At 42.7% G+C, this 14,582-nt stretch overlaps 1 protein-coding gene across 7 annotated transcripts in view; it reads right to left on the bottom strand.

Moving 5' to 3' along the window:
• Window positions 1-14,582, bottom strand: part of Tenm4 (teneurin transmembrane protein 4) — a 768,485-nt gene that overhangs the window by 93,587 nt on the left and 660,316 nt on the right. For all 7 annotated transcript variants that reach the window (XM_076846576.2, XM_077108835.1, XM_076846577.2 and 4 more), the window contains one exon: window positions 2,499-2,645. In XM_076846576.2, coding sequence (XP_076702691.1) covers window positions 2,499-2,645 — 147 coding nt within the window. The remainder of the gene's footprint in view (window positions 1-2,498; window positions 2,646-14,582) is intronic.

Genomic DNA, 14,582 nt, shown 5'->3' with positions numbered 1-14,582 from the left:
GTATCCCATTGTATTGCAATTACCTGCTGTTTCCCTCTTCTCCCCCTCTAGATCACGAACTTGGCACTGGCAGGGTCTGTGTCTTATTTATCTCTGAAATCCTAGTACACTGGACAGGTCTTGGTGCAGTGTAGATACTCAGTTTACATTTGTTGAGGCAGTAAATGAAATCACATTTCCATGCTATTGTATAACGTTGCTAAAATGGATGTAAAAACTCATTTCAGTCCCTAACATGCTCCCAAAAATGTAAGAGGTATATTTTCCTACAATTGGGGATTTTCTGATCATTCTTTTCTACTTCCTGCTGGCTCACCTCTGAGAGCAGATGGAGTAGGATCCAATCCCCTGGGGTTGGGCTTAGCCCCATTTCCTATGACAAAAGGCTCTTCCATCAAAGCAGTGGGGCTTTTGGGCTACTGTGTGCCCAGGCCATATGCAAGCAGTGGTGGGCTCCAGTGCTGGGAGGGCTGGCTCTGAAGTGTGGCAGACAAGTTATACTGGAATTGGATTTCAAGCAAAGAATAAATGAACCTTGTTCTATAAGCCAGTCTTGCATGCGTGTTAGAGGGGAGTGTGCTCTTTCTCCACATTTCCCAAATACATTCAGTTTTTTACTGCCCAGATGTTCAACAGCTGTTTGAAGGCGTTGGCCAAGATACTGAACTCTTGAGAAGGGAATGACTTCATGGTGCGGCTGCTCTCCCCTTCTCTTCTATTACAAGGGTGTGACTGTTCGTCATTGGCATGGTGCCCACAAAGGCAAAGGGAAGGGGGTGCTGGGCAAATCATGAAGATAATATAGGCTGATGTCTCTTCCCTATGAAGAGCAAATGAGATCATTCTTTATCTTGCCTGAAAGCAGGAATTCTCAATGCCCTTCCCTGCTCTGTCCTGACTTTCCCCATGATGGTCTTTCTAAATGGAAAGTTCTTTCCTTTCCAAGAAACTCCTTCCTATTCAAGTATCAACTTCCTGATGAATGTTTTCCTACTCCCACAACAACCAACATAAAACCCCATAACAGCACTTATCACAGAACAAGAACATTCAACTTTGGGCCTCTTTCCTTCACCTGAGCTCCTGGGGTACAGGGACAGGACTTAATCATCTGTGTACCTGGCAACAGTCCTAGTCCCATCATAGAAACTCTGGATATTTATGCAGCACAAGAATTAATAAACTCCACAAGTTTCAGGTTGATTATGGGCCATTTCAATACTGTAAGATCTCAGAAGAACATGTACCTACTGTCTGTCTTGCTATTAAGACCAATGTCAGTCCCAAGCTCCTGGTTGACAGTTACTCCACTAGGCCCAGACCTGTGTGCATCAGGCCTGGCTGCCTTCTGGATTTGGGCAGTAGGCAGAAGGACTGAAGGGAATCTCAGATAATAACCAGTCGTTTAAAACAGCCATTTCTGGCTGCAAATGAACCAGAGCAATATTACACACTTGGCTTTCTAATTCTTATAATGCTTTCAGATTTTAGAAATACCCTAGGAAAAAAATTTCCAAAGATTGGGGTGCTGAGTTTCTGCTTTGTTGACTTACTACTCTGTAGTATACTAGAAAGTACCTTGGTATAAAGAAAAGGTAGCTGCAGAAACAACTCCAGACAACAGTTGGGCCATCATTAGAAAAGAATGGTTAATTGTCCTGATGTTCTTTTCCACATCTTTATCCTTTTCTTTTCCTAATAATCCCTTGAGATCCGTAGAACAGGCATCATCCAGGTGGCAAAGTAGAATACATTCTGGTTGTATTTATGCAAGTTTATGCAACAGAGAAATGAAGCCTAATTGTATATCTATTATAAAAACTGGAATGGCCCTCATGGTTCAACTGCTCCATCTTCTACATAGGGAGAATGAAGCCCAGAGACAATAAGTAGCTCACTAAGGATTGCACAGGGAGTCAAAGTCAGAGCTGGAATTAGAACCCAGGTCTTAGACTAGCCTCTCATTCTTTGGGTTTGAATTATCTAGCACTTGAAAAAAATCCAAAGCAAAGGCAAATTCTCTGGCATACCCAGAGGGACAGAGGGTATGGAGGTAATGGTGTTCTCCAAATCAGAGAAGAGCCCTTCATCAAAAGTAATTCAACATCCTTTCCCGGGAGGAGCAGCCTCAACAGCTTCTGCCACACAGAACTGGATGACCTCTTCTTAGCACCTCCAGGGAGGAGCTCATAACTTTGCCAGGCAACTCATCCCACTGTTGAATTATGGGAAAACTCTTTTTTTCTATGTACCTTCTTCCTTCTTCTCTATCCTGGCTGCTGGATGTCAATTAATTTCATTTATGTTAGTTAATTTTAACGAATCCAAATGGAACAACTAGTGACATTGTACTCACTCCTTAAGCCACATGAATGGTTCTTGCTTGCCGGTGCACCCCCCCGCCCCTGCCGACTGCACAGCTGGTGTTGGAAGCCTGTTAACTCAGTAACGACACTTGCCCCTGGAGCTGCCGGGGCCCATGGGTGCCAGAGCCCTACCTCCATCGTTGTCTTTGCTGTCTCCACAGGCGGTTTCCATGGAAGTGTCACAGCCTGCTCCTCTCCAGCCCAGCTGGCAGACGCAGTGCCACCCGTTCAGGTCCAAGGTACATCTGCCGTTGCCATTGCACAACCCAGGACAACCCTCTGCAAGACAAAGGATACAGAGTCGAGGTCTGCCCATGCACCACTGACTGCCTTCCCACACAGCCACTCTGCCAGCAACTCGTGCCTCCACATCCATTAGCACATCAGTGCCACAGTAGACCAGGAAGGCAGGTGGCATTAAGGCCTACCACTTCATAGAGAAGGCAACTGAGACTCAGAGGCAAAGGGATTTGCTAAGGTAGCAGGCAGAAGTAGCAGGGATAGGTCTGGAACCCACACCCTCTGCATCTACAGCTCTCCCCTTCATGGTGATTGGATTCTGGGGCTGCAGACAGTGGGTGGAGGCCTGGCTCAATCTGACCAGAGGAGTTTCTGCACAGGCCTTGCTCCTTATTCCTTCTCCTGTGCTCCCCTTTGTTCTGGCTGCTGTCTGGAACAAAGGAAACATCTCTCTGTTTATTCCTCTTGTCCCTTGGCACTTCTGGACTCAACTCTAAAGGGTTCTTCTTTTTTCAACTCTTGTTACTAGGTCAATTTTATTGGACCTCAGGCTTTTGACTTATTTTCTTCTATTTTCCCCTAAGCCACTGTCTTTGTTTTGAGGACTTATGTCTTTTTCTTACCACCTTGTCTATGTTATACTTTGAAGAGGGCTCTGCACCCAGAGGCGCTCCATAACTATGGTGAGAGAGACAAACTTGTGCTGTCAGCAAGTGCCAACGCAGGCTCAGGTAGGCTGCTCTGCTTCTATTTTGTGCATCTGTATATCTATCTGCCCACCTGTCACTTATTCAGCACCTTCTCCAGGTTAGTGCTATAGGCTCAGAGATGAATAAGACTTAGATCTTATTCTTGAGGAGCATGCAGTCTATCAAAGGATGCAAATTTGAATAAGCAAAAAAATTCACTGTGAAGTATCTTAAGAGAGACTTAAAAGATATGGGAACTGAACAGGTGTAGCCATCTGCAAGGGCTGCAGGTGACTTAATCAAGATGGCCAGGCAATATTTATTCTGTGCTGGTTCTTTGATTCTAGGACCAGGTGGTGAGTCTAAAACTTTAGTGCTCTAAGGACTTTTGATTGTTGACTGATACTCCAACGGCAAAGAAAAGAACATGTTCATTTTCACTTGAGATGGGCAACAGAGAGACCGATCAATCTGGGCACTGTGTTTTCCATGTAAAGGAAGAAACAACTGTTGAGTGTTTCTCCAAGCCTAGGAGGTATTCCTCTAGAGGTTTAGGAGCAGATGTAGAATATGTGATCTTTGCACAGTAGGAGCTATTGGGAAAGAAGGGAAACCACCAGCATGGCCACCCCCAAAAGTGATTAAAAAGGAAGTTGTGAATGTGGGTCCTAGGAGAAGTGCTGTGATGTGCAGGGGTTACCGGGACACCGTCTCAACAGTCAGCTTTGGCCATCCCTAGTGATCTAAGCATTTGCAGTCTCCCTGTCCCCAATTAGTCTTATTTAAATTTTTGTCCATCCAGCTGGGAGTTGCTTTTAATTAAAGCTCATTTATATTTGGGTTAGTCTTGAAGGAAGAAGGGTCTGATCTTTAAAAATGGTAGCAGACTGGGCTGGGGTTGTGGCTCAGCGGTAGAGTGCTCGCCTAGCACACATGAGGCACTGGGTTCGATCCTCAGCAGCACATAAAAATAAAATAAAGATATTGTGTCTACCTACAACTAAAAAATAAATTTAAAAAAATGTTGGCAAATTGATTTATTGTAGTCTGCTATATCCTCCTATCAGAACATCTTCTGTCTAACAGCACAAGTATGGAGCCATATCAAAGGCTGGGTCTACCACCCAGTGGCTGTGATTCAGCATGTTATTCACTTTCTTCTTACTTGTCATGCAGTGGTACTGGGATGGCTAAGACCAGGAATACATGATGCGTGAAACCTGGTACACAGCAAAACCCTCTACCTCCCTTTATTTTCTTTCTATTTGGGAGAAGGTATATCATATCCTAAGTTGTTATTCTAACCTCAGGTAGAGCTCAGAAAACAAAATAGGAAACAGAGGCAGTTATCTAGATCAGAATGAGCCAACTTGTCCTGTGAAGGTCCACACAGAATAAGTTTAGCCTTGTGAGCCATAGGGAATCTGTTCTAAATACTTACTCTGGCACTGTAGCTTGAAAGCAGATGCACATAATTTATAAATGCATAAGCACCACTGTGTTCCTGTAAAACTTCATTTACAAAAGCAAGTAATGGGCCTGATATGGTGTATTGGCTGTAATATGCCAACTCCTTGTTGAAACTCTTCAGGACAGTGATCATAGGCTGGGGATCTACTATGGCTGGCCACTGCACTAGGTATTTTGAATGGATTATTTCTAAAGTAACTAACTTTTGTTAAAATTTTTCAGGTCCTGATTTTCAGGGAAATTCCAATTCCATACTATGTAATCCTAAATTTTTAATAAAAACCGTGTATCATAATAGTAGCGACTTCAGAGCTAGACAAACCTTATTTCAAATTCTAGTGCCATTGTTTTACTTCCTACTCATGTGATGACTGGCAAATTAGCTCTAAGCTTCAGTTTTCTCATCTGTAAAATGGAGATAATACCCAATTCAAAGAGTTGATGAGATGATTAAATGAGATAACATGCACCACTTATTTAGCACAGTGGGTATCATAAATAGGCATTTAATGAATGGCAGCTGTTATTAGATTTTTTTAAAAAAACTTTGTATGACTCCAAACTGTGTCAATGTTTGAATCTGAATCTATGGTCTTCAGAAGTACAAACCTTGCTAAAGAGAGGAGATAACCCAGTGACAAGGTCCTGGGGTCAGCATGCAATGCAGAGGGCAGGGCCATATGTCCTAGAACCAGACCTACCATCTCATGCTTCCCTAGCAGATAATTTCTCTTAGAAATTATTTTAAATATTCTTAAGTGAATAATGCAATCAGTTTAATGGTTTCACTCCCTCAGTTAGAATGTAAACTTCAAAAAGAAAACTTCGGGCCAGGGGTGTGGCACACACCTGTAATCCCAGCAGCTCAGGAGGCTAAAGCAGGAGGATCACAAGTTCAAAGCCAGCCTCAGCAACTTAGCGAGGCCCTAAGCAACTCAGTGAGACCCTGTCTCAAAATAAAATATAAAAAAGGCCTGGGGATGTGGCTCAGTGGTTAAGCACCCCTGGGTTCAATCCCCCATACCAAGACAAAACAAAAAACAAACAAACAAAACCCTATCATTGGGCCTAATCCAGTACTTGCACATAGTAGGCACTTAATATGTACTTGGTGAAATGAACCATGAATGAGAAAAGAGCTAGATTCTGGTCCCTCTGTCTAACCTGTGGGAGTTGGGAAGTCAACTTTTCCTCTTTTGGTCTCAATTTCTTAATTTATAAAATAATTTTAGACAAGATGATCTATTATGTCCTTCTAGAACAATTGACCCAATAGTAAAGGTCAAAACATCATTAGGTTCAGTGGTTCTATGCTTAAATTCAACTCAGCATTTACTGGATGCCAGACCTTGTGTTAATTTATGGGTATAAGGAGATGAGATATATCAAGAATTTTATATTCTATCTATACCTTGCTTTGTTCCAGGCAGGATTTAAATTTGGTTTTACAATCTTTTTTAATATTTATTTTTTAGTTGTAGTTGGACTCAGTTATCTTTATTTATTTTTATGTGGTGCTGAGGATCGAACCCAGGGCCTTGCATGTACTAGGCGAGTGCTCTACCGCTGAGCCACAACCTTAGCCCGGTTTTACAATCTTAAACAATACTTCTTATAGTGAATTTTGTGAAATACTAGTTCTAAGAGGTCCTCAGAAAGAGACATTTGTAATCAAATAAGGTCAGAAAATATTGCATTCCATATTTTTATCTTAGAAAGTCACACTGAATGTCACTATGTTTATTAAAGAAACCTGCTTATTTGATTATTGGAGCATTTTCTAATTTGACTTCAGAATTCTTCTTCCACATAACCCTGTAATATTCTATTCCATGACCCCCCCCTTTGGGAGCCCTGCTCTTGTGCACTTCTCTGGGTGCCTAATGTGCACATTCTGCGTGACTCTGAGGCTGTCTGCAGGGCCAGTTGTTCCCAGGGAAGGAAAGGGAAGCTTTCAATATGGAACCGCAGGGATACTTTTTCCATAGTCAGTTTCTTCAAATGGACCAAATTACACCCGGAGGACCTGCACTGTCCCATTGGTTTCAGAGGGAGCTTGGAGTATCTGTGGGTGGAATGAAGTTCCCTCTCATCCCACACTTGGCTTCTGGGATAATCACGCCCCCATTAGCAAGAATGAGGAAGCCTCCTCCAGGGCAACCTGCTGACTTTCTTAAAGTGATATGCCCATCCTTCCCCATGGCGGAAACTCATTAATTCCACAAACCTGAAACTCATCAATAATTCAGAGAGGCCGAGTAACATCAACAATCCCCTCTGGAAGGACTCACACCAGGCGTGTTTGCTAGAGCCAAAATAATGTAATTTTAAGGTTTAGAGAAGGGCTTTTAGAAAGAAGCACTGCCCTTTAAATGACAAGGGATTGCTTTATCTTCAACATCCTGCTTAAGCCTATGAAGAAGCCCCCTTGCAGCTAGGATCTGGTGTGACTAAAAGACTCTCAGAATCCTTAGAGGTATTTATTTTTCAGTGAAGTGGTAAGGGGGCTATGCGATACACATGTCTTATATCAATTGTCCCCTTTCTTTAGGTTTTCCTTCTGGTCCTCTTGTACTTTTTCATCTTGACATGCACTTCTCCAGGTCACCATCTTTTCTTACTTAGATGCTAGCAAATAATCTGCTAATTGGTCTTCTTGTCCCTGGAAACACTGGTCCCCCCTCCCCTCCATTTCTTTTACAATAGGGCCAGATTGATCCTTCCAAATCACAAATGGTGTTATCCTGATTTTTAAAAATCTTCAGTGGCTCTCTTATAATCTAGCTTGAATTCCACAAGTTGCAAGGCCCCTGCCTAATCTGGTGGGGGTCTCTTTCTCTGGCCCTCACGACCCCTATCATAACTCTCACCACACTTGTTGGAATTGTTTTTGTGTTTTTCTGTTGACTTCAGGCACTCTGAGGGTAGGGACCCTTTCTTTAAGGGCAGTATTCACTTAAAATTTTCAGGTCCTGATTTTCAGAGAAGTTCTAATTTCATACTATTCAAGACTGAATTTTTAATAAAAACCACATGGTGGGGACTTTTTATAATGGTGGTTACTTTGAAGCTGGACAAACCTCAGTTCAACATATTTGTTGAGTGAGTATTGCTACCAATATTCTCTACCAATGCAACTGGAAAGAGAGAACAAAAATGGGCTTTTCTATGAACTGCAAAATATGTGCTCTAGACAAGTCCTGACCTTGTGTAGTATAGGTCTCTGAATTCATGTTTAGAATTAGTACCCATTATACCAGAATGTCAGCCAGATGGGGGCTTGGGTTCAGACCTAGATTTTGCCAAGAAACATTTGTCTTTTAAAGCAAGTTATGATTCACTGACCTAATCCAACTAAAGGTCTGGTGATGATATTTTGGAACTAAGGATTAGAACAGTTGGCTTGAGATAAGGTGCAGGCCACTTCCCTGTAAGGATGCCAGCTTGGAAGGTATAGTTTGAAGGATAAAATGTTAGAAATTGTGGGACATTTTCAGTGACTTATGGTGGTAGGAGGTAGAGTGTTGGAAACATGGATTGGGTTGGGAATTCCAAAGTCCCGGCTCAACCACTTCTTGGGGTGTGATTTAGGAGGAGTCATATGACTCCCTCAGTTTCCTTTTTCAATCAAATGGGTATAATCATATCTGTTCTCTTAAAAACATTCATAAACCTCAAGCCTCATAAAAAAACAACTTCACATAGTAGGAAAAATTCCATCAAATAATAATTCCATTATTAAATTTTATCCATCCTGAAGATTTCTCTGATGAAAATAATGTGTCAAATCTGTTTTCAAAATGCTCAGAGGCACTTGTCTTTCCTGCTGGAATGATTTTATTGTCAGTTGAGGGCCAGCACGTGAGTGGTGAGAAGGCTTGCCTCTTGTCACCTGATGGGTCCTAGTGGCTCTTGTGCTGTATCTGGCAAAGATGTCCCAGCAAAGCCTGGGTCCATTATCATTCTCCCAAACCCTTTCCACGTAGTTTAAATTAGCTGTTATCTCTTGTTAAAAAGCAATTTTGCTTTTTCTGTTAATTAAAAAATTAATCTGGCTAATGAGGTACTCCAAATGAAAGGTGAGAATAAGAATACGATGATAAAATAGCATAATAGCACGTTCACCAAGCATCATTCCTGCCCATGCACCAAGCACTTGACATTGTTTCACAACCCTCATGCTAACCCTGAGAAGACTCAAGTGAAGTGACTCGCTCAGGGTCACCTAGTTTGTCAAGTGTGGGATCTGGGATTAAAATCCCCACACTCGGACTACAAAATACCTGTCCTCAACTGGTGAGCATATGTTTTGTACCAGGTGCTAAGTTAGGGCTTGATGAGGAAAAGATTAATATGACATGATCTGTCTCCTTGGGGACCTCATTGTCCTATCACATACCTGATCATTCTCAGACATAGTCTTAGAGCAGTGAGGCCAATTTGGAAATTTAGGCATCACCAAATTCACATAAATGTTTAAAATGTCATAAATTACTTTGCCTTTAGGGAATATTCTTCAAAGACAAAACTTACCAAAGCCAGGTCTTCTCTGAAAAAGAAAACAAACAACAAACAAATAGACCGCCCCCCCCACTCCCTGAGGCCAGAGTCTGTTTCCCCTTGTCTCCAGAGCCTGGCCCCTGTACCTAGTACTCGGTAGGTGCTCCTTAGGTGGCTGCTGGATGAATAAACATGACAGCAAGAGCATATAGTCCTCACAGTTTCTTAGCTCGCTCTTGGGTCTATTCCTCTCTCAGGCCACCCAGGCTGGTTCCCAGCATCTTAATTCTGATGGACCAGGGGCCTTAAGGGATGGGCAGGGTGACATGAGATGGGATGGAATAGGTGAAGGGTGTATGTATTGGGGGGAAGGACAACAGCACAGTGGTGATGTCACAAACAGATCTGAGCAGCTTAGGCAGAGAATGACACTCCAGGTATATCAATCACCTCGAGACCAAACACCCATCCCCGCTGGGCAGTGGATGCTGTGACAAAGCTGGGGATGTGGCAGTGTCTAGACATCTTCATGCTTATGGGGTGTATATACATTTTTATATACACGTTTCTTCTTTTATGCTCATCACAAACACACACACAAGACAACAGGAAAATAGAGGAAGGAAGACCATACCTTTAACTACCCTATCCAGATAGTGAGCTTGGGAGATAAAAGACAGGACATTTAAGGTAGGACCCAGTAAGTGCAGTACTGCCTGCCACATGACCATGCCAGGTGCTAAGGAGACACAGGGGGAGGTCCCCCTGCCATGGAGGGGGGAAAAAAAACCAAAGATAAGATGACAGGGGAGAGGAAGGAGAGCAAGCACATTCTCCAGGAAAGACCAAAGGAACATGGGCTCATTCTGGGATCCAGGCACTTGTCAATGTGATCAAGAAGACACATGGAAAAGGAAAACAGGGGAAAGGAGGATGGGAAGCTGCAAAAGTGGCCACACTCCTGCTCCGTCAGGTTCATCCAAGTTTATGGAAAACTAGAACTTGCCCTTGTCTACCCAGAGCATCATCCAACCTCCCGCAAGGGGAAGCAGCGATACTAAAAACAAGCTGTCCAGGCAGAGGTGTTCCCAAGAAGCTGGGATTTAGAAATATGCAAAATTTGAATCATTTCTGAAATGTACTAGAAAGAGTGGGTTGAGTCTTTGGTCAAATATACCATTAGCTTGTCTGTTTGCCATTCTTGAATTTTTCATGTACACATGTGCCCATATGTACTTGAATGCAGAATGCTTGGTGTTCAAGTAAGATGCATTCCTACTTTGTGCACCTTCCATAGAATGTGAGGTATAGATCAATGGATGTCATGGTGGAACACCAGAAAAAGAAAACCTGACCACAAGTCAGTGTTTACTAACTCCAAAGATACAGTGCTGCCTGCTTTGTCTTACATTGACAGGGCTGTGTCCAAGCCTAGAATTACTTGGCCATTTAAGATTTTGCCTGTTATGGGGCTGGGTGTCAAACATTGCTTTGATGTGAACTCAATGTGCATATAAGCAAGCCACTGCCTGTGTGTTCAGAGCAGGGCTGTCTCTCCAGTCCCAGCATAAATCATTAATCCATTTTGCCTTTCCCTTTGAGGAGCTTCCCTTTCCCTGTCTTCCTGTGCCTCCTTTTCATGTGTTTCCACAAATGCCAGGCAGATGGCACTCTCCCCTTTAAAGCCCCTTGATACCTTCAGCTAGGCTGCACCCCATCCTCAGCTCAATTTCACACAGGAATAAAAAATCCCAAAGATAGGGCTGGACTGCAGTGGCGTGACCTAATCTGGAAGCTCTAGTATTCTATATACTGTAAAAATGTTATTACTCTTTTCATAAAAAAATTAAGTTCTATTTTTCAGTCCTCTGGCTAGACAAGAGATGGTTGCTGTTTATCAAGATATATTGGCCTCAAAAGATTGGTGGACAAAAGGTACGTTCTTTGGTTCAGGTGTCCATGTACTGCTGTTTCAAGATGTGTTCCTGGAGGTGCATAGCCAAGTGGAAAATTGGGAATAGGAAATGAACAGGGCCTGCATGCATCCCTTCATTCTTAGAGATGCCATGGAGTCCATGAGAGCAGGATATCAGGAGGGAATGTGAAGGAGCGTGGCTTATCAAGCAGGAGTGGATAGACGAAGCTGTGGAATGCCAAGCAGGAAGGACCCTCATGAGAAAATGAAACACAGGACTGCCCGCATGAAACACAGCCTAGGGAGCATCTCTGGCTAAGGGGAAGACTTAAGACTTCCTTGATGCTTGGTTCATCTGTCACTTTAGTTTTAGTTGCGCTTACTCATCACATTTTGCAAAGTAGTTTAAAATTTCTTAGACATCATTTCCCAGGATGTCACGGAGCTTTGCCTTCAAAGAGCAAGAACACCGGGGATTCAGATGGTTTTCTCAGTTTTCATCTGCAGAGTTTCTGGAAGGTCCTAATCATAATTACTTAAAAGAACTCTGAACCCAGAGTTTCTGGAAGGTCCTAATCATAAATACTTAAAAGAACTCTGAACCCAGTTACAGAAGGGGTGAAGTGAGCCTAGGGTTCCCTCCCAGGGATGGCAAGCTTGGAGGAGACGCCATCACTGGGATCCAAAGGACAACACCACTGTGTGTCACCCACTTTGAGGGAGCTCTCCAGAGAGAAAACACTCCTGATTGTCTCCAAACTTAATGGTGGTATCATGGCTCTGGTGGTCAGTGAAGGTTCTATCCACTCTACAGAATATTCTCCCGAAACCCATGGGCTGACTTCAGAGAGTGCTCTCTCTTCAAATGCCATTCAATTTTCAAAAATTATATAGTAATAAAGCTCTCCTTTCAGTGTAAATCTTTTTTTAATATCTTTAAAAAGTGCTTGCTAATTTCTCTTGACTGCAGGTAGGAACAGAAGCCAGTGGAAGTGACAGGCAGGCTCAGGTTACAATCAACATTGTGGCTTTTCAGAAGATAAGCAGGAACACTCAAAACTTCAAACCCTGACTCCACAAATCAAAAGGGATTCCTCTGCCATAAAGAGACTTCAAGCCACTCTGTGAATCCAAAAGCTGATAACAGCCAGTCAACACCAAGTCCAAGAGATTTCTGGGAATGGAACAGACTTTTCTTATCTCAGGCTATTGAAAATGGAAGTGACAACTGGGTCTTTGAAGTCCAATGTCATTTATTTATAAGACATATGCAGAAGTCCATGCTGTCGCTGTGATTGCTTAAAAATCCGAACATGTATGCTTTTGAGTATAATCCTTTTAAAATTCATAATTTTAAAGTACCTACCAGCTTTTAGAAAAAAATGATGCAAAGTCTGGGAGGTGAATTCTAGACTTCACAAAATCCTCTGCATCTTTCTCTTAGGACTTCAGGATGAAGATGATGGCAGTAGAGTCATTTTTCTCATGGGTCATACTTATTTTTTTGACATTGCAGGCATGTTTTGTAGGTTCCTACCATCTTCTTCTCTCTAGGCAAGAAACTGGAGATAGTGGGGACACACAGCTTATGTATTATAAAGACTGTGAACCTCTGGCATGAGGTTGATCTGGGAGGCCTAGGTCACTGGCATCTCTAAGACAACCCACATGACTCTTCTGTACCAACAGAGGTTTCCAAGACTTTCTTTCAGGACAATTCCAAGAAGCTTTAGGGCTCTTGTCAAAGGTTGTGGAGACATGAAAGTGGCTTTTCCATTCTTATGATCCAGGAGCCTCTGGTCAACTCTAATAGTTGCATCAGTGGTCCGTGTCAGGCCAGATGAAACGGAGATCAACACAGCAGGTGGTGCATACAGCTTACAATCATCTGATCTTCTTTCAGGTGATGACAAGCCACCCAGGAGATGTTCTTGTTAAGATCTTAGACACATTCATGCTCTTCTTTCTTTGGATAAAGAACTGGTGAAAAAGTGGTGAATGGTGCCACCCTGAGAGGAACCCAAGGAGCCCAGTAGCTTTCCTTGATTCCCAGCCCTACCATGTAGGTGCTGAGCTCTCTAGAGCCATTGGCAATCACACTTTCCCTCTGAGAGTAGCACATTCCTTCTCTCTTCTTGTCAGCATCTGTCCTGTGGGATCACAGGTACTGTTGCAAGGAGATGCTTCTGAGGAAAGGATAAGCACAGGGCTATCACACAGGCTAAATCCCTGAGAGCAACTTGTGAGCTATTGGTTAAGGATTGTCTGGTTACAAAAAAGAAGCCTGAAAGCTACCACTCCAAAGTGGACGAGTGCTGCCAAAGATTCTGTGGCCTTCTCTATAATTTCCCTTCAAGGTGAAGTCTGGTTGTGCTCACTCAAGTAATTGCATCATCAGAGTTTTATTTTGATCTTTACTCCCAGAGGAGGCTTATGTTTAAGAATTAGGTTTTATGTGATTTGGAGAGCTCTCCTGAAGTTGAGGAAATAATTCTGGATATCTGGCATCTTGAACAATCACAGCTTTGGGGTCAAGGTTGGAATTCTATAAATGTAATCAGAAGCTGGCACTTCCCACACATGTTTTGAGACTTCATAGATGAGGGGCACTGAGGTGAGTAAAGTAATCATCATAGGATTGATTCAGAATGTTAGCAGTGTCTTCAAAGAAATAGGAAAAATTAAACACCTTCTTAAATTTAACCATGAGTGTCAGGTTTTGCTAAGGAAATCAGAGGTCAAGCCCTAGATGTAAGGGACCAATAAAATTTCTGGAAAAGACATCCAAAAACATGTTTTTGATGACTCTATGTTGACCATATACTTGACAGATAGACCCGAATCAATCCTTCTTACCTTAACTTCTCTACTTGGAAAACTGGGTCCCATGTGTACCAGTGGGTTACTAGTGTCAAGTAAGCAAGAGCAAAATCAAAGGATGGCTTAGAATGGCTTTTTCTTCATGGGATATTTTTAGGAGCAGGTGAATGGGTTCAGACTGATGGGTGTGCAGTTCTGTGGGTGGTGGAGAGGGCTGGCATTCCTCACCCCTGGACATGCCTGTGGCCACCCCATTCTGTGATGCACCTGCACTGGGAGAGAAACTGATCCCTAAGCCACCATGTGGTTTTCCCACAGTGCTTTCACCAAAGACCTTTCTTCCAGATGCAAATAGACAGTAATTCCTAACACAAGGCATTAGGTTTCAGTGTGAACGGTCTTGCTGTTTGAAAAAACAACAACAACAAACAACAACAACAAAAAAACCCACCTAAAATCTGTCATTAAAGATGATGCCACTATCAAGTTCTCTCTTATTATGAAAACCAACCTCTTCTGAGAAAAATCAAGCAGATATTTAATTCCTACTGTAATAATCTGCTCTGGGAAATGTCACTGGGG

Source organism: Callospermophilus lateralis, chromosome 2, assembly GCF_048772815.1.
Source record: "Callospermophilus lateralis isolate mCalLat2 chromosome 2, mCalLat2.hap1, whole genome shotgun sequence".
NCBI lineage: Eukaryota > Metazoa > Chordata > Mammalia > Rodentia > Sciuridae > Callospermophilus > Callospermophilus lateralis.
The sequence above is the reverse complement of the archived record's forward strand: the minus strand, read 5'-3'. Positions and strand labels throughout refer to the sequence as shown.